We start from the raw sequence: 27,030 nt of genomic DNA, 5'->3' as shown, positions 1-27,030 counted from the left end.
TACCACCTACTCAAAGACAGGGCAAGTCCATAACTTCAGTGCTCTTCTGACTTTAGCAGGGGTAGTTAATCTTCCTCACAGCAACTTGTACGGGGCTGTTTTGGATTTGTGCTGAAAACAGTGCTGATAGCACAAGGATGTTTTAGCTAGTGCTGCACAGAGCTTAGAGAGTGAATATCTCTTCTGCTCATCACCAGGAAAGAGGCTAGGTGAGCACAAGGACTTGGGAGGGGGGATAGCTGGGCCAGACCCCAGCTGACTCAAGGGATCTTCCATACCATACGGCATCATGCTCAGCAATAAAAAGTCAGGGGGAGGTTGATGGGGGGAGCACTGCCTCGGAACTGGTTGGGCATCAAGAGGGGGGTGGTAACCAGTTGTATTGTGCATCATTTGTCCTTCTTTGGTTTCATTAATCTCTCTTTTTTATTTTCCTACCAATTGCATTATTATCATTACTATTATTATGATTATTCTAGTTCTGTTATCAAAGTGTTTTCATCTCAACCCACGAGTTTTTTCACTTTTACCCATCCAATTCTCTCCCCATCCCACAGTGGGGTGGGGTGGGGTGGGGGAGAATTGAGCAAGTGGTTGTGTGAGGCTGAGTTGCCAGCTGGGCAAGTACATAACACTTTTGGAAAGAATTTTGCCAAGTGATTGTGAATGCTGGAAAACTCTTAAAGCAGTCAGAACCATTTTTTCCCATTCACACATAAAAATAGCCATTTATTATAAATTAGTTCCTTGGCTCACCAGACAATAACTCAGAATCTCTGGTTTGTCCATGTTTTATACTACTCAGTCCAGATTCAATTCCTGCTTTGATTACAGCATGACTCAGGTATATAAACTATGAATGTCCTGAGTTCCCACTTTAGAGAGCAAACAAGTTGATATATTCTCAATCTATAAAACCAGGACAACAAAACCAATAAATTTATAAAAAAACTGTTCATTAAAAAGCACTAAGGAAGAGCTAGGGGTGTTACAATGTAACCTCTGTTATACAATGCACATTTACTTTTTAGCTTGAACTTGAACAATTTTGCAGGTTCAAAGCTTTTATAGCCCTCTGTCTCATTTTAGAAAAAGGAAAAAACAGACACTTTTAAGGGACGAAGAAGAGGGGAAAAAGACATTTTAAATACAGTGCACAGCAAAAGAGTATGTACACAGCAGGTCTGAAGCTCTTCTCCATGTGCAGTGCAACATGACCTTGGGGGGGAACCAAGGCACAGAACTATGATGACATATGTCCCCAGGACCTGCCTCAGACACTGTTACCCTCTCAGTAGAGAACGGAGATGAATGCAAGTCCTCCATCTGGAATTTGCCAGAGCAGGCTCTTTGTTTATTCCCCAACCTCTCTACTGTCACTTGTAATTGCAGCAGGACTTGTGAACTGGCAGTCAGAATAGTAAGTTATTTTGCCACGTGCTGGCAGTTTCACCTCCTCACTATGATGATTTACTACGCTGCCTGCTGACCTGCAGGGACCACCATCTTGTGAGCTCTTTTTAAGCTCATTCAGTTGCCTTCCTAAACATTAATACTGTCCAATTACAAGAGGCACAAGCTTACTAATAGAGGCAGGCAGTGTTCCCAGAGCACTGCATCTGTCACTGCTAAGGAGTGCAAAAATCTGCACCCTCATCAAGAAGTTCTACATTTCAATTCTTTTAAAATAGGAGAAGATGCATAATAAGTAGAAACAAATGTAACAGGCAAGGAAAATAAAACAGACTGAAAGCTGAAGCGCAGCTCCAGAAAAATAACTGTAGACATAAAGATTTTAAATGCTTTCAGATATAGATATAAATATGTAAGTAACAAAATTAGGTATTAGAATAAGCTAATCTAAAAAGATACAAATGCAGTCTTAAGAAAGTACTCAATTATGGAGCCAGCCATTAAATTAGGCCTCATGTCCTATAAAGGATTGCTGAACATTCAGCTACAAAGTCCTTGTTCAGAATTTTGGAGGGTGTAAGAAATTCTGGTAGAGAATAAATAACCTGCTCTTCATGGAGAGTTTGAAAATTTTAATTCTTTACACCTCAGAAGAAAATGCAAACAATTCAGAATTGTTGCAAGAGTAGTCCTGCACCTGAGGCTGAGGTTCCCCCAGCTGGGTATCGGAAGTCATGGAAGACAAGGCTGCCAAAAAACCACACAACCCCAGGTAGACTGCCAAGCCACTGGGGACAGTGCTGTGGAGCCTTGCCCAGCTTTCATCAGAATCTGAGAGCTGTGGAAGCATCTCTAGCATGCTTCCATTCCAGCGTATCAGCAAATTCAGAAGAAAAAGAGTTTTGTTGGAACATCTCCCAACCAGCTTGATCTGTCAAGTGTAGGACACATTACAGATTGCTGCAAAGCAGAGCACCTTGAGACAGATGGTGCTGACAGGCACCAGCAGCCCAGGGGAGGTTTGGGTGCCCTGTAGACACCTCAGCAGCACACTGTGCCCAAGCAAACCAGCACTGCCTCAAACACCCTGCTCCAGACCAGGGCTGGCTTGTCCTTAGCCAAAGCAACAGTATCCAATGCCTGAATGCACAGATCACAGAGATGCACTTCCATGAATAGGCTGGAAAAATTACACAAAAATAAATTACTAGAAAGGAGGCACAGATTAATATTGACAAGCAATTTGTTGTACTCTTAATGAAACAAGATTTCATACAAATGCTTGGTTCATGTGCAGTATTCATTCCCTGCTACAGCCCAAGCACAGGCTTCAGGGACAGCCACTGGAGCCTGGGTGATCCCACACTTGTTTAGGTCACGGGTCCTTGCTGCAGTGAAATCCTGAACAGAAATCTGGGCACACACAGGCTCTGTGAAGTGGCTTAGCCTTCTTGAGCATGCAGAAGGCTGAGTGTGACCAGGGGCCATTCATTTACCAGGGGCATGATGTCAGGAAGTCTGCTTGCAATTTTCTTACCAAGTGACAAATGTCCAGGTAAATTAGGGACCAGAGTCCTCTTCTCCTTGTTTTGGGCTGGGGGAGAGACACACTTTGCAGTGCCCTGGGGAAAGCAGTGAAGGAAGGGAGGAGTGACCTGAAGCTCCTGAACTAATCCCAGCAGTGCTGGCCTGTATTTCTCTTTCCCAGCTGCAATCTCCATGAGGAAGAACACCCAGCTCCCAGAGGTACCCTCCGTCAGTCACTGACCCTCAGGTGCTTTAACAATGCAAAGAGCAACAGGCTCAGCACTCAGCTCAGGAGATGACAGCACAGTCAGCCTTTCTAGGGTGGCTGCCACTTTTCTATTCAGCTGACAGCTGCCTCAGGCACTGGTGCCCTGCCTGCTGAGCTCCAAGGGCTCCATACCAAGTCTTCAGTGCACTGCCTGGCACAAGAAGCTGCCAGCCCACCTCTTCCCACTGCAAGCCAAAAGAAGCTGCTGGGGCCCTCTCCTCCCTCCAGGCTGACGAGGAAAGACAGTAGGAACATGGCAAAACAGAGAGGGAGTATTACATTGAACAGTTCATGAGATGCCAAGATGCAAGGGGTAAAAAACCCCATTGACAAGGGAGATGCAGAAAGCACACTGTAAATCCATGCTCCGCAGCCACTGCAGGGTGGGGGAGCCAAGGTGTTTCTTCTCCACCCATCACTATTGCAATGATGCAACTGCATTGCTGCAATGCTGTTTGCCTCTGAGTTCTGTGCCTGGCCATGCCACAGCATCAGCTCAGCCACGATGCGTATCTGCTGTGTCCCCTGCAGCTCCATTTTACAGGCACTATGGCACCTCCCGGCTCAGCCCACTGCTGAGTATGATACAGCCATTCCTACTACTCCCAGCCCTTCACCTTCAAGCCCTGCACACTGCTTCCCTGGGGATCTTTTCCTAATCACAGTCTAGCTTCTGCTTAACCTGGCAGCAAAGCTGCAGAGCTTAGTCTGTGACATGACAGCAATTTTCATGGCAGCAGAAGGAGATGCCACAAACGCGGCTCGTTTGCTGCAGGAGGAGGGGCTGGCTGCTCAGACTGGAGGCGGCGGCTGTCGCTCCCTCACAACTATTGTTTCCACTACAGCAAGAGCAACACGAAACATCTGGAAGCTGGTGACTGGCACGCTTTGTACAAACTGCCTGTTTTGCTGGGGTTTGAATCAGCTTGGCTCAGCTCTTGTGAAGCGTGTCCACATTTTCATGCACACCAATGGCAAAAAGCCAGCAGAGAGAAGCAGCATCTGACCAACCTTCAGGACCACGAGCCTGAGCCCTGCCATGGTCCCCAGTCCTGCACAGGGCTCCATGAAAAACAAATGAAACCAAATTCCCTTGGGCGGAAAATCACTTTGCTGATTATTCGAAATTGCAAACCAAATGCTAGAGCAAGAACAGTTGCAAAGAAATTTAAAATTATCCTTTTCCCATTCACCCACTCCCCTCAGAGCTAGAGGTATCTAAAAATACACAACAAAATTCAAATAGCTTTTAGACATGCAGTTCTCAAATCTGCTTCTTGGGACTACTAAAATACAGTGACACAAAAAATAAAACTGCCATAAGATTTACCAAACATTATTTCAAATTGGTGCAGCGTGTCAAAATACAATGCAGCACAAGTTATAGAAACCACATACTTCTCTACAGCATCGATATCTATGCACTGCACCTGCAGGAACCTTTCAGAGAAAACCACACATCTGTGACACAAGATGGAGTTAAAAAAAAAAAAAAAAAGCCATTATGTATTCTGGCCATACAAATAGATTCCAAGAAACTCCAAGAGTAGTGTTTCCATCAAAGAGCAGCATCTGTCCAGACTGGAATGCCAATATATGCTATTACATTCTTGATTTTCTTCCACAAATGGAACATCTTCCTATCAGATCTTCATCACTAAATCAAGTAAACCATGTATTTTTAACTATTTACAGTTTGCTTCACCATTTATATACAATTAAGTTCAGATAACTTATCCAGCATACAGGTCTAACTTCTGTGCTGCTTAATTCTTGCTTTGGACCTTTACAATTGCTTCATTGCGGCTTTTGCCAACCAAAAAGTCTTTGCAATACTCAAACCCAGATTTTCCATGCCTAGAGGATGAGGAAACACTCATGAGTGATTTCACCCTCTGTGTAATTGTAAGGACTTACTAGAATATAACATTGTCCATACATCTCCAGAGCAACAATGGCTGTTTTCTCTACAACCCAGATTAGTCAAGAGCCCTGAAGATGACTAAGGATTTTATGCTAAATAGCCATTTGGAAACAGTTTAAATTCTAAATCCACCTACACTTCAGTTCTCTGTTTATAAAGGCACGTGGTTTAAAAGACATCAGATCAAATGCAACAGACATAAAAAGGCATTATCATGTTATCACACTTGCAGCCAAGACATTATTTTTTTAGCATTTGAGAAGTACAATTCTTTGTTACTAAGGTTTTAAAGAGTCCACTGAGAGATACAAAAGACACAAAATTCAGTTCAGAGGGAAGATACAAGAAACACAGGCTGATATTTGTGTTCTCCTTGAACACAATCTAAATCTCCACAAGAAGACTATTTGCAAGGAAGAAATTTCTCAAAGGCTGAAGACCCACTGGCAAACAGTGGAAGGAGACACTCAGAGCTCCTCTGTGCTCCCATGTGTTCATTCTTGCAGACTTATTTCCCACATTATACAAGAGATTTACTTTTTGTGTGTGTGTGTGGATATATTTGGTTGTCTTTTGTCAGAGCTGGTCAGATTCAGACCCAGCTGTGATACAATACAGTTAAATTATCTCACTTTTAGCAAAGTACTTACAAATAAGAAACATTTAAAAACTTAATAGCAAAAGAAGAGAGATATCCTTCCCAAGAGGAATGTTTGCTTAAAATCTTTTCATAAGGATCAAAGAGCTGTAAATGGGATTTCATGAAGTACTATCTGCTTATAAAAGATCTGCTTTTAATCAGCGGTATCCCTCCTTTTGAATTTCACATCTAGACTACCCTCCATAGGAAGTGGCTTTTAGCTAGGGTGAACCCTGAATCAACTCTGGGAATTCCTTGTAAAACACTCCATCCTTGAGGCATCATTTCTGATAGGCCACTAATGGAGAATCCTGCTTTTAAGGTTCTTAACAGATGCACTCTACTATATGGCAATTAATTTAGGAAGGATTATGCTGATTGTAGTAATGCTCTATCTTGGTCTGTAGCCAATGTATTCATTCATCTTTATTCATTTAAGAGATCTGATGTTCTTTTGTTTCCCCTTTTGAGACCTGGCTTCCTATTCAGCTGGCAGTTTCACTGCTTTATCACCCACTCTAAAGGGGCTACTCCTACAGTTACCAACTCCATGGGGATTTCTTCACTGAAAATGCCATCTTTGCTTTGCTTTTAGAAGAGAAGCACAAAAAACATCTTATTGATGACAATATTCATTGGCATCAGCAGGGGTTGTATCTAAGTAGGGGCTGGAGAGTTGAAACCATTGCATCGTATGTTGCTATACCCATCCCCTGGGTTATAGAAAGTTATGTCAATTAAAGGGGATCTCAAAATCCCAGCAAGCCATTCATAGGAAAGCTTAAACTGGGGAAGAAAATGACAGTCGTTTACAGCATGGCTGACTTCTCTAGGCCACTGAACTGAAAATGTGTTTTATCTAAGTTCTAATCAGAAATCTGCATCAGGTTACTGGGACATATCTGACTTGGCACCAATCACAGTCAAAATCCAACTAAGACCATATGGAATCCCTTCTCTGACAGAGCAGGTGGATGCAAGGGAAACAGAATAGTAGAAAATGCCTTTAAGATGATGATAATTCATTATCAATTATATATTATAATATATCAATTATAATTATATCAATTATAATTATCAATGATAATTCATTATCAGCTAAATGCAGTGGATGCCATGTGCACTATTTGCACTCAGACACTTTGTGCTGTCATGTTGCGTCACATACCTACTTCTTCTGCCAGTGAGAGCAAGTTGTGATGCTTGCTGCCTCACCTCACACGGTATCAGCCATGATCTCCCTTCCATAGCCTCTTCACTCTGAGCACTGCCTACTCCTCTAGCCAGCCACCTGGGTCCTCAGAATTACACATAGGTGACTTTACACTGAGTGTAGACTTCACTGAAGTCAGCAGGAACATTTATTATTCATAAACAATACCTTACACCTTAAAACTCATTAGGACATGTACTACAGATGAAAACTTTTGCCTTGTGACAAGCAAACATCATCCCAAAGTATCTGTACTTCAGGGGACAAGGCGACCATCTGCACATGTAGCAAGATTAGAAACCTGCAAATTATTTTGCTGCTCATCTCTATTCCTTCTTTCTCATACATACAAAAGCATTTATCTCTCTCATATGTACAAAACCCAAGTTTATCTCAACTAACTCCCAAGTGCTTCACAAGCCAGTGGCCTCTGCTGGCTCCTTCAAATGAAAATAGAAGTTTCACACTTTTACCACTCAAATAATTCTTGATTCTGAAAGAAATGGCAGCAAAGCAAACGGATCCTGGTCTCTCATCAGAAAAGTGGTTCATTGGCAGCAGTTGCTCTCAGCATTTGCAAGAAGATTCAGACAAGCACCCCACTGCATCAGATGTCTTCTCAGACAGCCACTGTCCCCTTTCCAAACTTGCCCAGCTTCCAGCAAAGCACAGCTCAGTTCTCTGTAGTGGCAACAGCTATGATGCTGAAAACACTGATGGTCTGCTGAGGGCACTGACTGATGAACTTGCTGTGGCAGTTAAAGGAATCACTGCCCCAAACCCTTCCTTCTGTCCCTCTGCCAAAGGTTTCAGTCTCCATAGAAATGTCCCCAAAAGGACTGAATGTAATTTAAGTCACCATATGGAACTGACATAGGAAAAAGTAGCCACTTTTTCTCCTATAGAAAAAAGAAAGGAAAAGATGTGTCACAGAATCATGGAAATGGTGGTTGGAAGCCCAAAAACTTATAGTGAAGCAGCTGAAGCATCCCTAGAGCTGCCAGGCTGAAGTCCAGTCCACTACACAATGTGGATTTACCTGTGTTCACCGACAGATGAGTAAACTGAGAGAGGGCAAGTCTGTTAAACAGACACACATGGGAACATGTAATTTTGAGGATTAAGCATATGTTCAAGAGTAAAAAGGCATCCAGACTCCTAGACCTTTTTGTCCTTAAAACAGGACTAAAAGTGCAGTCTAAATCAGCCAAAATCTTGCACCAAGAGCAGAACAGTAACATGAGGCAGTGTTCCCATGCCCAGCACACAGTAGGCTTTTCAAACACTTCTGGCAAGTAACAGAGCAATCTTGAGTGTAGCTTCATACACCATGTTAAACAAAGGTGAGTGGTAAAAAGACATAATCAGGGGAGATACAGAATAGATCCAAACCTAGACAAGGACTTTGGTCCACCATTCCATGTACTCACCATGTCCTGCATCTGTAGGATATGTCCCACCTGGTGTCCAAAATGAATTGGCTGGCAGCTCTCACACTGCTGTTGTCTCACACCAGAACAGCACACATTATCCCAGCACTTTGTTCAGACCAAACAGAAAGTTTCCATCCTGAACCAGTGTGTCATACAGCAAAAATCCACATGAATGGATTTTTTCTCTCTCAAAGTATTCTGCCATCTTCAACGAAGCCTACTTGCTTCTCATCTCTCTTCATACCAATTCTAAAGGTAACAAGTAAAATTATTCTCTGCTCCCACTCTGAATTTCTTCAGTCTCCCCATTTTTCTGCATCTGTTTTTTTTTTTTTTTCTCATGTAGTGCCAGATCTTCTATTTTCTTTTCTTGTTATGCTCAGTAGTGAGATCCTTCCTCTGTAACACCACATTTTTGTGCTCTCTGTCTCCCTGTGCCTTACAGTCTGTCAGCTCAGGACCAGCAGTGCATTTCCCCACTCATATGCCAATCTTTGGACCATATCCAGAAGGATGATTCCCTTTTTTTTCCCAAGGGATTTGGGCACCATCTTCCTCTCCCAGATGCCTCCTTGCATTTGCTTTGGTGACTAGCTATTCTGCCTTTGCTCAGTAGAATGGTGTTCACACCTCCTCTTCACTGAGCTCACACAGATTATGTTTTAATGGGTGCAGTTGCTGCTGGAACAAACACGTCCTGTCACAGGCATTTAACATGCCACATGCCTTTTTTAAACCATGCTACAATTCTGAGTTCATCTAAGCTCAGGCCTTGCTTGAAAATTGCCAACTGCTACCAAAACACAGAAGCCAAAACAGTTTGTAACAGGTATTTCCGTGTCATCATCTCCATTGATTCCCTGTGATATGCTGCACAAGAGGAGTATAATAGTGATGTTAAAAGCAATGGGCTGAGGGGTATATCCTGAAAACTCTGGTCTGCATGAGAACATCCTGCACAACCAAAGCACAAAAGATTGCTACCTCCTGCAGAAAAACACCTTGGCAATGGATATAGTGGCTGTCTGTACTACAAAGGCTGGGAAAAGTGCTCCTGCACTCTTGGCCACCCTTACATTACGTACACCCTGCTCCATCCCCAGCTAACACTCCTGAACCAGCGGTTTGAAACCCACCTGCCAAGGACTTCAACACAGTGCAGAAGACATCACTGAAGTGCTTACACTTACTGGTTCAATGCATTTCTGTTATACATCCCCAGACTGGTCTGGCGCTTCAAATGCAGAGGTCCTTCCCCTCCCACAGTGGTTACACAAAAGGGCCCAGTTTCTCCAGCCTGACACACAACTAAACAGCACCTTACACTGGCACAGTGCTGGTGCTCCACTAACAGCAAGCCTGGATGCTGCATGGGATGCTTAACAGGCAGCAGGACAGCCACAAATGAGATAAAATGCAAGAAGCATGAATTTTCACAAGCTGAAACGGAAAGGAAAAAAAGAGGCAGATTAAACAAAAAAACCCCATGCAGATCAGTGAATGAGAGCAGGGAGATGCCCAAAGAGGGCTGTGTGCAAGAGTGTCTTTACCATGAGCAGGGGAGAAGGGAAAAAAGGAATAAAGCTGCTTTGGGTAAAAGAGGTGCAGGGGCTATCATCAGGCCCTGCTGTCTGAAGGAGTCAGGAGGTGAGGCACAGTCAGCCTTAGCACAAGAAGGAAGTTATGGCCACGTGCACCAAGAGCAGTAACCCAGACAGGATACCACAAGGTTGTCTTCCCAAGAGTGGTATCTGCTTCCACACCAGTCAGAGGTGAAACCAGCTGCTGCCTCTTTCTTCCCAGTTCCTGATGCTGCAGACCTGATGCCAGAGGGAAGTTTTGGCCAGGTACTGACTGCTGAGTGCAGCGCCTGTGGCGGGATGCTGTTGCTGGGTGTTGCTGTTGTGTGCTCAGGACAGCTCCTGGCCCCATTCAAGTAACACAGACTTGTATTACTGGAAAATCCACAGCAAAGTATCAGCACCCAGGACACCATCAGAAATTAGTTTCTCACCTCTCCAATGAACCCAGGAGCCGGTGCAGCTCCAAAAAGCAGGAGTGTGAGTAGGGGAAATGTTAAGTACAGTAACAAATTACATTTTTATCTTATTTGATCATCAGCATTGTTGCATACTTCTACAGAGCTATCACATTTCCTTAGAACCCAGAAGACTTGAAGCTACAATGTATTTCCTTAGTGGCCGGATGAAACATCTAATTTACCACACTGGAATGGGGCTTCAGAAGATACACACAGATAGACCCTGTGGGTTCTTGTGGGACAGGCAAGATGTACCCTGTGTACATCTTGTGGTACAAGATGTAACACAAAGTGCCTGGTTTGATTTTGCTGGAGGAGAAGGGCCAGAAGTGTAAAAAAACCCAAAAACAGTCCAGCCCTGATGCCTGCCAACTTCACTAATGCTAATTTATGCCTTTGGTCACAAAACTCAACAGTAATGTTAATGAATATTCATTTATAGACGCTTCAGCACATGCCATTTCAAAGAGAAAAGGCTGAGGTTTGGGCTTTCTTTTTCACAGCAATCCTCTCCACAGCACAGAGAAAAAAAATTTGTGAGAAGTGATGAAATTAAAAGGAACTGTTGATTCTAAGGGAAAGACTCCTAATTCTTCCCGTTTCTCATTCTACTCCAAACTGGAGAGCAAAGAACTAGCTATGGGTGTGACCCTGTTACACTCCAGCTTCAAATGAAGATTGAGCCATGCACAAAGCACCTGACACTCACCCAGAGGGAAACCAGGGCTTCTCCCATCCCAGACACGCCCTGAGTAAGTCACACAACGCACTGAGGAACGAGGCAAGAGGAGCCATCACCCAAAAAGCCACTGCAGCACCCAGGTCCAGCCCTGGCCACCAGGCACTGCTGCCTGTTAGTGGAAACCTGCATAAATGCGGCACTTTGGTATCATGAAACTCAGCTTTTAGAAGGATGTTGTTTCCCTCCCCATCAAATATTTTGACTGAAGGATGCTTTTATTGTACAGGGAGAAATCCGCGAGGAGCTTACAAGCTTTGTAACACGGGCTCCACTAATGCCGATTAGCACCGGGTTTGCTCAGGAAGGTGCCACACCCACCAGGCAGCCCGCTCCTTCAGCTACCGAAACTTGCCGCGCGTCACACCGTGCCAGCTTTCCAGGGAAAGCTCCATGAACCCAAGCAATCTTGTGCCACAACAACAGTGACCCCATCATCCACTGATCCAGTCCCCCAAGAGGAAAGCAACAACCTGGAGACCAACACCGGTGCTGGGGGAAACCTCTGCCGTGTGAGCAAGCTCCGGGTGCGATTTCCCCCACCACACCCCTATCCGCCAGCTCTGCCTCCTCTGTTATCTCAGCCCCTATATCACCAGATCGTGTGTATTAAGGGAAAGCAGATACTGTATCAAAAGACTCAGGTCCTTTCTTTCTGGCATGGAAAGCACACCCTATTGTAGCTCTCTCTGCTCGGGTACAAAAGCATCTAGCGGGAGACAGGCACCGATAGGAAGAGGATGCTTATGATTAACTCTTTGACTTCTGATTCCCACCACGCCTGATGTATTAATAGCGCACAGAGGTGTTGGTGCTGGCATCATGGCGCTCTTTGATTTTCCACGCTTCCCCCCACGCCCACGCTCGCCCACCTCCCATTTCTCCGCACCCTGTGCCTCCCCCCGGCACACCGCCCCTGCCCCGCCGAGGCTGCGCTGCCCCTGCCCGCTGCGGGGGGCGGTGGCAGGGGCACGTTGTGCTGCGGTGGTCCCCTCCCTCTTTTGTTCTGCCTCGTCCGGCGGCCGAGCCTCCCCGGGCCCGGCTCCTCGGGAGGGCGGTACCCCCGGCCCCGGCAGCGCCGGGACGAGCCCCCCGCCGGCCCTCCCTCCGCTCCCCGCCCCGGGCTGGAGCGAGCACACAGCGCTGAGCCCCGGCTGGGCGGCGGGCGAGCAAGGGAAGGCAGAATACTATAAAGAAATAAAATTAAAATGAATTAATGAAATTTTAAAAGAAAATCAAATGAAATCAGTCCTCGCCCAGAGCTCCCAGCGGGAGGAGGACGGGCGGCGGCGCCCGCACCCCGCCGCTCCGGGGAGCCCCGGCCCCGCAGTCTGGGGGCTGCCTGCGGCCCCGGGCACTGCGCGGCCGCGGCGCTCCCGCCGCACGCCCTTCCCCGCCCCGCGAACAAAGGAGCGCGGGCAGCGCTCGCTGCGCCCGGGGCCGCTTACCGTTATGTGGGGGATGCTCTTCTTGCCCTGGTAAGACATGTCGGCTCTCCCTAGCGCCGGGAGCACGCAACGAACCCGAGGAGCGAGCCGAGCCCAGCGGAACAACACCGGCGGTGTTGAGACGAATAATAATGCGAAGCCCGATCGGGTGATGGGGCGGGGCGGGGGCGACCCGGCACAGCGGTGGAATGGGGGCGAAGTTCCGTCGCCCAGAGGAAGGGGAGCCCGGCAAACCCGGCACCTTTTTTTTTCCGGCTGCAATCAAACAGGGACGCGGCTCCCGGGGGGGTCGGCGAGCGCTGCCTCTGCCGGCGGCAGCAGCGCCCTCCCGGCTGCAGGTCGGAGCAGGATTCGCTCAGCGCAACCCAGGAAGCGTTTCCTTCCCTCCTGTCCCCCACCCCTCCGCCTGGCCCCCCTTCACAGCCCATCAATCCAGCCGGAGCCTCCCTCCCTCCTGCACCGGCTCTGGGAAACGCCGCCCCGCCAGCTCCGCCGCCGCCCCGCTCGCACGCTGAGGTCACCGACAGGATCCCACGCGTGGGTTGCCGCAGGGTGGGGACGGGGGATTTAACCCTCGGCGGTGGGTTCTGCTGTGCTGCACATGGCGATGGCACTGCCTGCCCCGTCCCCACGGCATGAAGCCTGATGGCCGTGCTCTGCGCTGTCCCCATAGCACTGACCCTGATAGCACTGCCCTGCGTTGTCCCCATACCACTGATCCTGATGGCCCTGCCTGCTCTGTCCCTGATGGCACTGATCCAGGTGGCACTGCCTTCTCTGTCTTCACTAACATCTCTGACCCTAACAGCACTGTCATGCTCTGCCCTCCTTGTCACTGCCCCATTGTCACACACCTGCTCTGTCCTGTGCCCATGGAGCTCATGGGGGATAACACAACCAGGCCAGGCCAGGTAGATGCTGTATCAGCAGTTGCTGGAGAGGTAAAATGGCTAATTGAAACCCTTCTGTCTTTTCTCTGCCTCACAGAATGCCTCCTCCACCCATGGTGCTTGAGGGTAAAAGGCACTGCATAGCTGTGCCCAAGTTAATTCCCTCAAGGACACAGACTCCGGGGCTCTTAGCACACCCACCCCTGTGATACACACAGATAAAAGCCACTGAGCACCCAGGCCACATCCCCGACACATCTTCCCAGAAATCATTGCTTGAAACTTGTAAAAAACTCTGGCTGTCACTGCACAGGGGTCACATTTATCTGCTGCTTACAGTGCATCTTCCTAAGCCACTGGCCAAATCTTGCCTGCTTTACCCCAGCCTCATCCTCACCTTGCTTTGGTCAACTTTGCAAGCACAGTGGGATCCAGAGAAGTAGTGTGCAGTGTGTGCTCACTACCCTGAGTCCCAGGCTGAACTAGGAAGCAGGGAAAGTGGGCAGGCAGCACCATGGATGTGCTAGAAGATGGGGCGTGCTGTGCCCTCCCACTGCCCCAGGGTCCTGATCAAAAAAACTCAGGAGTTCAGGTGAGCAAGAAAAGAGAAGACTGCACTGCAGCTGGCAGCCTCTGAAGGCAGCCCTGGGGTCGTTGCAGAGAAAGCAGCAGCATCCCAGGCACAGTGTCCCACCAAGCCCTGCCTGCTCGCTGCAGTGTCCCACCACAGCAGAAACCCACTGGACTGCCCAGGAGGGCATGTGGCCCTGCACGCAATCTCCAGGCCAGAGCAAACCAGTACCCCATTCATGCTCAAATTGAAGAGGGGTGAAAAGAGAGGTAACTCTCAGTCCAGCCTGTGGAAAGGATGCAGACAAGCCACAGAGGCTTCAGACTGGGTACTCAGGAACAGGGTGTATCCATGCAGAAGCATCACTGCAAGGCCGCATTTCTTTCTAAAGGGAAATCGGTGACAGCCCGGGATCCCATGAGAGCCATCCCCTTGGGTCTGCCTCCAGCCTGCATGCCACCGACAGGGCTAAGATGGAGATGCACAGCCGCCAGGGGCCGGCCAGCCCACCGGCTCACTTCCTCCTTGAGCCTACAATATGAGTCCAGGCTGCAGACCCGGGGAAGGGGAACCCAGGGCAGAGGTTTCGGCCGATCCTCCCGCCTTCCGCGCTCCCTGCCGGGGAGACAATGCAGGCGCAGAGGGGGCCGGGGAGAGCAGGGGCAGAGACAGGGCGGGGGGTCGGGGCAGATCCCGGAGCTGTGCCTGGGACAGGCTCCGCGGAGTTTCCCCGGCGAGTTCGGGAGTGCAGCGGGCCCGGCTTTGTTCCGGGGCCGGCCGGGAGGCGCTGGGGGACCCGAGCTGCCCTCCAGTCCCCCGGCACGGGCAGGAAAGGAAACGGAGAAAACTCATCGCCATCACTTACAAAGGAAAACGGTTTCTGGGGTCGCCCCCTCCCGCCCCCGCTAAGCTCTGCCAAGTGAGGTAGTTCGGGGCCAGCCGGGCTCTCCCCAGAGCATCAGCGTGCCCGGGAGGAGGGGGCCGTGCCTCCCCGACCTGCCGTGCCGAAACTCCCCTGCGAAGGCGGCCCCCTGCCCCCTGCACCGGCGAGCGGGGCTCTGCGGCACGGCACGGCACGGCACGGCACGGCTCGGCTCCGCTCGGTACAGCAATCTCGGCTCCGCTCGCCCAGCGAGCGGGGGCGGCGGCTCCCATCTCCCCAGCCCGGGCCCCGCTCACCTGTCCATTGTCCTGCCCCTGCAGCAGCTCCTTCCCCATGGGGTATTTGATCTCCACGCCCGGGGTCTTGTCCTCCCGGTCTCCCGGGGAGCTGATGACGGAGCCGGAGATCTCGCTGATGTCGCTGGCGGTCTCGCTGTAGTTGTCCCCGCCATCCAGCATGTCGTGCCGGCTGCCGCTCCGCGGGGTCCGGGACCCCTTCTTCCCCACGCTGTAGGCATCGAAGTCGATGGTTTTGTTCTCATAGGCCCCCTCCACGGAGGCGAACATTCCCCCGTATTTCTGTCGCGGTGTCTGAGCTGTCGTGCCCGGCCTAGCTAGATACACAGGCAGGTCATCTTCTTTATTCCAGTTCCTCTTTCTCTCGGCCATTCTCGCTGTCCGGATCGCTCTCTCTCTATCTCTCTCCCTGCCTCCCACTTCTCTGCACCTTCCACTACCGGGATAGGCTGTTAGTGACCATAAAAATGAATGGATGGATGCAGCAGTGGCGGAGCTGGGTTGGCTGGTGGGATCTTTCCGTTAGGGACCTGCAAACGTTAACTTCCCTCCCCCACCCACCCCCCCGAAAAAAAAAAATAGGAAAAAAAGAAAAAATAAAAAAAAAGAAAATAAGAGAGAAAGAAAGAAAGAGGGAGAAATAAATCCGAGCGGGATTTAAAAATAGCCGTGTTAGTAAAGAGCACGTGAAAATAAAGTACAAAGAGCGGAGCGGAGAGGGTGGCAGAGGCAGGTGATTGGAAAGCCCCTGACGAATGGGAAGAGCAGCAGCGATTCCCCGAGCAGGGACCGCAGTGCACAGCTCCCCCGGTATAGAATGATCCGGGGGGCGGGAGGCAGGGGGAGGAGGCAGGGAGGGAGCCCGCCGCATGCACACACGGCCGGTGCCAACGGGGTCCTGCCCTGCGGGCGGGAGGGCGCCGGTCACCCGCTGCTGCGTGGCTCCGGGGCTGGAATAAAAGGGACGCGAAAAGAAACAGTGAAAAAAAAGAGAAAAGCTCCGAATCTCCCTAGCCCCCCCGGGCGAGCCGGAGCGAGTTTCTCCCACTTTGCTCACTCACACTGCCCCCGCCCCTCTCCGCGGGAGAGGCTGCGGCGGTGCCCGGGCGGGGCGGGGGGCGCGGCCGCGGCAGCCCCCGGTACGGGCGGGGGACGGGCCGGCGTCGCTCGGGGTCGGTCTGCGGCCGCAGGGGGAGCGGCGGGGAGAAGAGCGAGGGGTGGCCGGAGCGTGGGAGGAAGCAGAACCAGCCCCTGCCTCAGGGCAGGGGGGCTGGCGCTGCCCCTGCCGCAGCAGCTGGTGCCCGCGGGGGTGGCGGCGGCTCTGCTCCGCCCCGCCGCCCCCGGCTGCCGCTCCCCCGCCGCGGCGGCGCGGACAGGGCGCCCGACCCCTTCGCACGCCGCGGGGGCAGGGGGCTACAGGCGGGGGGCTACAGGCAGGGGCTGCAGGCAGCGGGCTATAGGCAGGGGCTGCAGGCAGCGGGCTACAGGCGGGGGGCTACAGGCGGGGGGCTACAGGCGGGGGGCTACAGGCGGCGGGCGCCGGCCCTGACACGGAAGTGATCGCGCTGAGCGCTGCCTGAGCCGCCGGCCCCGCCACCGGGCATGGGGCGCCGGCTCCGCGGGCCTGGGTGTGCTGCCCACGGCCCCTGAGCGTCCGCCGAGCCCCCAGGAAGGCGGGGAGCCGAGCGTGTCCCCGCGGATCCCCCTCGGAGCGGCGGGAGCGCGGCTCGCTCCCCGGAGCTGTCCCTTCAGCACCCCGGGAGGCTCCCGCCCCGCATGGTGCTTGCCTGACTTGGCCTCGGCAGGAGGAGACAAACCAGGGAGAGCTTCGTTTCACTGTGAGGGATCAAAGTTGCCAAAAGCAAGGGCAGGAGGAGTGGAGAGTGTGCTCCACTCAGCTCTCTGCACAGCCCGCTTCAGAAAGTCCATCTTTACAGCCCTGCCTTACAATCATCCTGAGATTTGGTGCCTGAGATCATCCACCAAATTCACAAGTCCTTGGACACTCCTCTCCTGCACCTGCAGACAATCTGCGATTGTCACAGGCTTTCACTATGCCAGTAGTTACATAAGGGACATTTTCTGTTGCTCTGAAATAATATATTGTAACAAACTGGTCTGAGATTGATTATGTGACTAAGCAAGTTTGAAGCAGTGGATCAATCACCAGGCCTGTTTACTGCTCATGTACAAAGTGATGCTTGAATACAAGCCCAACCACACTGCACTGTCATCTTTGGTCCACAGGCATACCTGGTGGTCTCCGCATGAGAAAAATTGCAAGTTACTAATTGCAAAGCAGGAAAAATGGGAGATCCCTGGGATTTCATCAGAAATTAGTCCAGATAACCATCTTTCTCATTAACAACTACCCATGGACCCAAACCACGTGAAAAAGCAGTGATGTAACATACCTGAGCAATGCCAAAATACATCCAAGGAAAACATCTTTCTTTTCTGCATTTATGATCCAGGTGGACCTGCTGATTTAAATGCTGTGTATGCATTCAACACTATAGGTCCTGTTCACATGAGGACTTAGTAAGATAGTCAAAATTTCACTTATTATTGGTTATCAGCACACTGATTTTAGTCAACTGCCATTTTTGAGCATATATAGCCCTGGTTTCTACAGTTCATTTAATAAACCGTATTTCCACATTAACACGTTAATATCATAGGTTTCACTGGTGCATGTGAAAAAAAATAAGTATAGCTTGTATTGCTTCATTGCTTCCTTAAAGTCTTCTCTTTTACGAGCAAATATTGGTTTTTTTTTTCCTGATGGTAACATTGAGGTTTATTGATCATGTTGGGGAAAAAAAAAAAGTCAATTTTTTTCTACGCAGAACACCAAACCCCGTCAGTTAGTGAAATATGCAGGTGGTACACGGATTGTGATGTGTGACTTGCCTGTCTTTGCAAGTATTGGAAAAATATTAATTTGCAATCAAGAGATTAATTCCAGAATAAAAAATTCTGAAGGTCCCATAGTAGGTCTGATATGTTGCATAGTGCATACATCCACTAAATGAAGAGCATTTTTATTTATCATCCATAAAGCTAAGAAAGATGGACTCTGTTTACACTTGGGATCTAGTCAGATAACACTGTTCAGGTTTCCAGAGCACTCAGGGTTTTTAAAATAATAATAAAAAAAGAATAATGCTGGTTTTTAAGTATTAAGTCAGGAGATTCATATTAATTCTGATACATAAGGAGATCACAAGACTCAGAGAACATGTCAGATCAATGCTTTAGAAAACAGAATTAAACTTTCTAGTTAGAAATAAGCATAAACTAATATCAGAGTCTGTCTTTGCTTTTAAATGTTTTGGGTTTTCTTCATACCATAGCCCTTACTTTACTAAAAACTATTCTCAGTCACCAGATACATACTGTTCCTTTGTTAAATAAGAGATCAAATTGTGGTTTTGGGTGCCACAGAAGCAGACTCAATTGCATCCTGATTCCCTGGCATCCTGTGAGTTTGCCTAAAAACAAGTATACAGCTTTGGAGAAATATATTGCTTTGGTATTTTCTCTTGCAGACAGTGCATCTCATCCTGTTTTGACACTGCTTGATGAAAAGAGGACTGAACTTGATTGAAAGTGCACAGTCTTCCTATAGGACCTTTATTCCAAATAGACTAGGTAAGTGATAACAGCAAGATACACACTTGCTTCACACTACAAAACCTAGAATGTCTTGCTGGATAAAAGCCCAACAAGAAGGGTGTCACATACCTTGGCTTCATTTGTAGGTGATCTCTTCCAAGAGCATGAACATCATGAGCTAGAGCAGGACTTCCCTGGTGCAGGGCCTTAGAGAATGTGCAATGTGCATTTTGCACCTATTTTTTGCTATTGTGCATTTTACAACAGAATCATCAGAACAAAAAAGGCACGAACGGTCCAAAGGGAATACAAGTGAGAGACACGAGCTCTCCTTCTTCCAGAGGAGTGACTGGAGTTGCCAAGTCACTGAGTCAGTCTCCCTGTCTGCTCTGTGGTACTGCTGTATCTCTGCCAGCAGTGTCCTCCCCCCACAAAACCCCATCCCATGGATTGGTGATTTGAACTGTCTCCTGACATATAGGAACTGTGAATCCAAAACACAGCTACAAGCTGGGGACGGCTCAGGTTACCCACTTCATGAGCAGTGATACAGCCCACAGTATTCTGCCAACTCATATTAATTCCACTAACTCAGCAGAAACTGAATGGCAGCTCCTCCACCAAAAGGAGCAAGAGCTCAGGTGTAACAATTTCCTTACCCTGTTAAAAGATCAGGTGGACCCCTCCTCAAAACGGAGACTTCCTGGGTTGCTCTCCATGGATACAGTTGTATATAAAACTGTATTTCAGAAGCTCTGTCACCATTTTAAAGTTAAAATAATAAAATTATAATGTTTTTAATTTAAAATATGCATACATTTAATATACAAAATTATACAAATTATACATTTAGCTAACATAGAAAAATACATCTTGTTAACAAGATAAAATGTCAACATATCTTACATAATTTGTGGGAGTTACAAATCTGTGATCATCAAGTAGACTTTGTGACTTCATTACAATTCTGTATCCTCCTAGTTACACTGAATATTAATACATATGTACAATTGATATCTATGGCAAATGTCTTAGAGTGGAAATCTTTGCTGAAGAGTTATCCAGAAGGTTTTAATGAAACAGTTAAAATATGAGTGGCCTCTTTTATACTAGTGAAGCTTCTCACATAGCTGGAACTAATGTGACACCCAGTGACAGGGTGGTCATGGGTCAGTGTTTAAACTTTTGGCATTTATTTACAAACACCCCTCCCTCCCCAGTCTAACTGCTACACCTGCTTAATAAGTATCACACCATAAATCCCAACTTTTTTGTGCATTCTTTGGTACTTCTTCAAATGGATCCAAATCTGTGGCCCTAACAACTGCTCCTCATGACTTCTGGTTACCACTACTCAGTTGGCTGTGCAAAACTGTTAAACAGTTGTACAGCACTGGAGCTCAAAAGGCAAGATCTCTGTACATTATTCAACCCAAATTAGTCATAAATACCTCAGGAGGTGGGGAAATATTTTTGTTTCAGTCAACAAATATGTGCAGAGTCTTCACTCCTTATTTAATTTACATGGTTTCCTTTTCCAAGTTCCAAACAAAAGACAGAAGTGTAAAGTTATAAATAAGCTATAAAAATCTGTTTCATGCTGGGCCTTGTCTTACATATTGCGAGCCATGTAATGATTTTCTTTTAACTATTTACAAATTCTTTAAAACTTGCTTGTCATCACAGGGAGAAAAACAGAAGACCACCACCAGTCCGATTTTCAGGCCTTCTTTTTTTTAAATTTAGTTCTGTACCAACAAATTGTTCTTAATTCCTAGAAGATAAAATTCACTCACGAGTTAAAAGCTTATTGAGCTTTTCCTAAGAGCTGCTTAGGACCATCAGTGAGTGATACATGTATTGCCTCATGCAGTCTTTTTTGGCACTGGAGTGGTTTTCATCTGTTAGTTACATTTTCCCTCTTTTTGAAAAAGACCACAGTTCAGAGAGTAGAGAAATGAGGTTGTTTGGCATCGGTTAGTGCACACTGCGCAGGAACCTTTCACATTGGAATTTACATTTGCATATTCATATTCCCAAAGCAATGAATAAAAGAGAAACAATAGTGAACAGAGATTTATACAACAGATCCCAGCAACTCCAAATCAAGGCAGGTGTCCAAAACTACTAATCTCTCTTTTCCTCTCCTACAACATTAAAGAGAACATAATACCTACATATCTACCACATCTGAGAATTTCTTAAGCCAAGCAGAAGCAAGCATGAAATCTTGGTCCCAAGAAAGCCTGTGGAAATTTGCCAGTCACTTCAATGATACAGGCATTTAATCCAGTATATTTAAACTTTCTCCTTTTTCTTTTTTTTTTTTTTTTTTTTTTTTTTTTTTCCTGCCTTTAACTGTAACTTGCAACTTTCCTAGTATGGATCCCTATGGTAGAATTTAAGTTAGCTATATTTTTAGATGATATCCTATACAAGAAATAGTATACTCTCTTTCCTAGCATTTCTACAGGGGCAAAAATCCCTGCCCATAATCCCATGGCTACTGATTTCTAATGCAAATATATTTAGAGCCAAAGGCACAGTATATTTTAAATGAATTCTTCTAAAGCAGGAAAGAGATTTGAACAAGTTTCTGTAATCCTAGGGCCTGTTACCCCTCTGCCTCCTTAAGGCACTAAAGGATTTCCAAAGGATTACTGGCAAAACCCAGCATGCACATGTCCCTCCCTCCACCCCATAACCACAGTAAATTCAAATATTAAAAACCTTCAACTGCAAGTGAGAAATACAGGTAGATTTATGAAACACAAAAATCAGAGTTCCCACTTTTCAAAAGGCCACAAGGACAAACATCAGCCATGCTTCAGCAGGCGGCTTATCCTGGGAACTCTGCTGTGTATGTGACACATTTCCCAGCAGCTGCATTATTCTGAATATAACGTGATTATCACGCCAGAGTCAATCATTGTACTTGCAGCATTTGCCCACCATAGTGGTGTGAAGAACAGAATTTGGGATTTAAAGGTCGCTTAAGGAGCAACCTATAAGCTGTATTTTCAATATCCTCCAATGGTCTATACAGTAAAGTATACATAAATAAGTGAATTGTCAAAGAAACCATATTTTCCATGTAACATTGCCCATCTTGTCTAATTAGGGTGACAGAAGGAGATTGCATTTACTCACAGAACTTAGCAGCATCTTAATTTTGACTAAAGAATTTGGCCAAAACAATGTTGTGCATATAAAGCAATCAGAACACATCACCCAATTTTTCATTCTCTGAAGGTTTACCATGAAATGACAATACACGTAAAGCATGTCCTGGGACCATGCATAGCACATTAAACAAGTTAACTTCTGCTTAGTGAAAGAAACTCAGATTCTCTAACAAGTAGACAACACTTTTCACCATAAGGCAACTAGAAAATAATAACCAGGCTCTCTGTCTTAGCTAGCAATCTCACATGAAAAGTTTACTGTTTTCTTCCAGTGATTTGAGGTAAAGTTGGGGTTTTACTTCCCAATCCTCAGCCACATGAAACACATCCACTGGTCTATCATTGTAAATAATAAGCAGACTTTTCCAAAATTGGTTGCAAAATTTTTGTATGAGGAAGTGGTAGAATTTCAAGGAGATCGATGTGGTACAAACCACAATGAATGAAGAGTGCTCTACATTCCTTACACTAATTGTTCTAAAATGAAACCAAAAGGTAGACAGCTTAAGATGTTACAAAATGGATGGCTTCATTATCAACATTTATAATTTATAGTGCGAAATTTTGCAGAAATACTAGGAAAGAGGCCTGATATTTTAGTTCAACACTTAATTCAGAAGAAAGAAGTAGGGTTTAATTGCCTGAGTGTTGTAGAAATTATGTATGTTTTCATGTGGATAGTATGCAAATGGTTAGAAACCTACACATATGTCATTGCTTTATTTTAGGAACTTGTAGTTAAGCTTCACATGTTACCATGACAACATGTCATCCTGTTGTACTAATTGTAATCTAGAAATGCACATTACATTAATCTGATTTGGGATTCCACGGTTTATGCTTCTTCTGCTTCCTTTCAAAGAATATTTGTAATTACTGGGCAACTGCGCATTGTAAAGACAGCACATCCTAGCAGTTAGCTCAGCGTTAGAAAAGAAAAAGGGAAATACAAGTCATAAAACAGTTATCAAAACTGAAAGTGCATCACAAAGTAAGAGTCTGAGAGCAGCTGCTGCCATTCAGGTCAGCACGAGTATTGCCACTGACTCAACAGTGCTCTGTGCCTCTCGTTACAGAACTGATGGAGGCACCCGCAGGACTCCTCAGGTACAGGTCTGGTGCCTGCACTCACACCTCCCTGCCCTCCCAAAGGGTTCTCAGAGGTGAACTGTAGGGGTTGTGGTGTGTAATCTGTATTGTGCAGCACGGCTGCAAAAGGTGTTTGTGTCCTACGTGCTGCTGCCAACCAGAGTGCACAAACGTGCCTGTTTCAGGAGAAGCATGTGTGCCTGCAAGTGCTTTATCTGAAAGTTAAATTCAGTGTGGCCTATTCATGTGGTTGAAATACTCGGAGTATTAGGACAGAGCACTTTGATGTTCCAAGTGCCTCTCAGCACACACGAAGATCATTCCCAATTCCAACTTACCCTTGTAAAAATGCCATTCTGTCTCATTTGCTAAACAGTTTGTACCCTCAAGTATCACATCCTCAGATATACTAAACATCCCAACTCAGATCAAAAGCTCTTTCAGGAATGCTCAAAGCCACACAAGGCTGAAGATACCGCATATCCACATAAGCAGACCCATGAAGATGGAGATTGTGCTTAACTTGGTAATTGCTTTAAAATGGAGATACTGAGATCCCAGGAAAACAAAACTCAGACCCAAACCACACATTAGGTTGGTGTGCATGGCCAGCTTCTACTACAGCAGGTGGCTAAAATGGTACAGATGATAACTTAGAGCAGCTTCTCACTTTTTCCCATAACAGAGCAGCTGCAGTCGCCTGCAGGCCAAACCACATTTCATCCATCCTTCAGAGCTGTACTGCTTCTTCTGTGTGACTGATACATTCTTCCCTGGACAAGAGGAAGGAAGAGAAAAAAAGAAGGAAAAAAAAAGACAAAAGGATAAGGTAAGCATCTGTATTTTCACAATTTAAGGAATTGTGTGTTATTCATCCAAGGTCAAAATAAAGCAGTTTGGAAGCAGTGTGCCCAGGTGCTTCCATACAAACACAGCATAATGGCAGCACATTGTAGAAACTGAACTGCCCAAAACATGTTGAGACATTCTCCCATGATTTACTGATTTAGATGAAAAGCATATTCCATGCTTTTCTCTTTTGCTAGTCCTTCTTGTACATAAGACAAACTTCCATATGGAAATAAACATTTCTTGCCATCTTCCCAACACCATTCCATAACCCACTTGGCAGGGATCCACAGAAGCCTCATGGATAAAGTTCAACTCAAGGGATGACAGCCATCACAAATCCAACTTTCCAAGTAAATCCTATTTCTATGACTCTTCTCAGAGTTTTTATTTGCGTCCTTCCTCAGATATTAAATTTCAAAGCCTGTAAAACATTTTATCAGGCTTTACAATTTCCAGCGAGGCTGTCATTATTACTGTTAAACATCACCAGTGATGTACTGCCTGCATACTTAACTCTGGCTGAAACTTGATATCTACTGGAGAAACACATCTCAGTACATTAGGAGTACAGGAAATGATAATAGCATAGAGAGTTTTGTTTAAAATATTATATTGCAATTATTATTATAATAAATGGCTGGTGACAGTAATTAACTGTCATTACTAAAATGCATTCCAGTCACCAACATGCCCCTCAAAAGACAGAAATTAAAAATTGGGAAAGAAGAGAGGCTTTATGGCTTGTACTTCAGGATGGAATGATTTTTCCAAGCATGAAGGACAGAACTGAAGAAAAATCCTGCAGAGCAAGGCAAAGTAACAAAGGAGGTCATAATTTTTGGAGAAGCAGCTAGATGGATTATTGTAGGACATAAAACCAGAAGGATATGCAAGAGTCAGTCACTGATCCAGGAGAGCGTCAGCTGGGCAGGAGGACATCACGAATTCCTGGTGATGGGAGGCATTTAGACCCCTTGCATACTCCCTAGTTCAGCTCTCCATCTTGGATCAGAAACTGGTAAATGGTCAGACTTGCTTTTGATTCAAAACACCACCAGAAGCTTTCTTCAGCCTTCATAAGACATTATACATTAATTCTGCTACTGCCATAGGTGCATCCAAACAAAATCGGTTTTGGAATTCTTTCTCTTTGCATTATTTAGGAAAGCCCAGGCTGTACGGCAAACAAACAAAATCCATTGCAGTTCATTCTTATGTCCAGGCAAAGAAAGGGAACACTACTAGAGTCTCCATAGATCACCTTCTTTTTGATTAATATCTTTGTAGCCTAAGTGCAATCAAAACAACGCTCAACAGAACACAGTTTCAGCCTTTGCTATCCACACCTTCCAAGGATTTTTCAGGACATCAGGTACTTTTTCATTTCTAAAAAACATTACAAAGAGAAGTATGACTTAGTACCAACAGAGCTGGCCTATTTTGAGATAGTCTGAAATACATCCCTGTCTCTTCTAGTCATACATGAAATCTCTTTTCTGTGATCCTATCACTGTGCATAGGCTCTGGGGAGGGTCAGGAGGGTGAGTCTCTACGTTCTCTTAAAATTTACCTTTATTTTAGAATACAGAGAGGTTGCAATTTTAGTTCCTCAACTGGTTGCAGAGGAGCTACCCACTGTTACCAGTTGTCAGTTTACTGACTTGTTCAAAAGGAAGAATGTCCCTAAAGTATCAGGGATAGCTGTCATGGAAAACTATGCTTGAAAAAACTATCACTGAAAACTCGTGTGGCCAGAATAATGGAAATCTGATTCAAACTTCATTAATTCAATGAACTTACCTTGTGCTCCTTGCAGTTTTATTTCCCTGACAAATTTATCCTACACCCTTCTCTTATTCTTTTTTTTTCATACCACTTATCTAACTAAGAAGTGTGGAACATAAACCACTACTGAATTGTCTTGTAATTACTCTGGTCAGGGAGGAATTCTCTCTTGTGAAATGCTTGAGGAAAATAAGAAAGGCCTTCATGATGTTATTTTACCAAAGAAAAGTATCAACCAAGCATTTCCAGGGCTCAAGCACAAAGGTGCAGTTTCCAACCATGCATTACAGAGATTAAAAAGCAGCTGAGTCTTTATCAATACTGTACCTAAGAGTTTCAGCATGAGTATTTCTGATGCTCAGAAATTTGCTGGCCTCCCATTCTTTGGTAGGACTAAAGCACATGGTTGAGCAACGATGCGGAGGCTGGGCTTGTGCTCCTTCACATCACAAGCAAAATCAATTTTAGTCACCAACACAAAAAACTGCTAATGTAGAAGGTCATTAAACAAAACTGATTTCTCTGTGACATTGGAACCTCAAAGGAAACCTTGAAACATGAAAGTGATGACTGTGCACTGCTCTCTAAGCCACAACCAAATAATTTCCAGCATAACAAAGATCAGTGATCCATATTCATGCACTCACTCAATGTTCCCCAATCCTTTACCACCTCTGGGAGGCACCAGCATTTCTTTGTTCTATCTGCCCCCAGCCCATCACATCTGTACTTGTTCGTCCTGTGCTAAGTATCAGGAAATTGTAAGACCACAGGAAAGAACCTCAGAAGGTGATTTAGATCAACCTACTCAGAGCAGAGTCAGTTCCAAAGTCAGAGCAGTTTGCCCAGGGTTTACCTAATCAAAGCTTAAAAAACTCCTGGGGTGGAGAATGCACAGGCTTCCTGGGCAGCCTGTCCCACTGCTGGGGTGTCTTTCTGAGGGAAATGCTTCTCCTATATCCAGTCTGCACTTCTTTTATTTCATCTTATGCCCACTGTGTCTCACCTTCTCACCATGCATCACTCTGAAGAGTCTGGCTCTCTCTGCTCTGTGGTTCTGTGTTTCTCAGTTGCTTCCTCACAGTTTTAGGAAGGCTGTTATGAGGTGCCCCCAAAGCCAGCTCTTCTCCAGGGTGAACCAGCCTAGATCTCTTAGCCTTTTCTCACAGGACAAGTGGTCTGCTCCCTCAAGTATCTAAACTACCATTTTTAAGG

The 27,030-nt window shown here is 46.3% G+C and overlaps 2 protein-coding genes across 3 annotated transcripts in view; both read right to left on the bottom strand.

Moving 5' to 3' along the window:
- The window catches only part of CRMP1 (collapsin response mediator protein 1), a 51,703-nt gene extending 35,457 nt beyond the window's left edge, over nucleotides 1–16,246 (bottom strand). Inside the window, exon 1 of one of the 2 annotated variants that reach the window (XM_068188649.1) lies at nucleotides 15,287–16,246. In XM_068188649.1, coding sequence (XP_068044750.1) covers nucleotides 15,287–15,658 — 372 coding nt within the window. In that variant the 5' untranslated portion in view covers nucleotides 15,659–16,246. Of the gene's footprint in view, nucleotides 1–12,646; nucleotides 13,037–15,286 lie in introns of those variants that run through there. The other variant, XM_068188650.1, reaches the window with a different exon arrangement.
- Nucleotides 16,247–20,631: 4,385 nt separating this feature from the next.
- C4H4orf50 (chromosome 4 C4orf50 homolog) overlaps nucleotides 20,632–27,030 on the bottom strand; it is an 83,479-nt gene continuing 77,080 nt past the window's right edge. Inside the window, exon 15 of the mRNA XM_068188659.1 lies at nucleotides 20,632–23,951. The gene's annotated coding sequence lies outside the window, so the exon portion shown is untranslated. The remainder of the gene's footprint in view (nucleotides 23,952–27,030) is intronic.

The sequence above is a fragment of the Anomalospiza imberbis genome, chromosome 4, assembly GCF_031753505.1.
Source record: "Anomalospiza imberbis isolate Cuckoo-Finch-1a 21T00152 chromosome 4, ASM3175350v1, whole genome shotgun sequence".
Taxonomy (NCBI): domain Eukaryota; kingdom Metazoa; phylum Chordata; class Aves; order Passeriformes; family Viduidae; genus Anomalospiza; species Anomalospiza imberbis.
The sequence above is the reverse complement of the archived record's forward strand: the minus strand, read 5'-3'. Positions and strand labels throughout refer to the sequence as shown.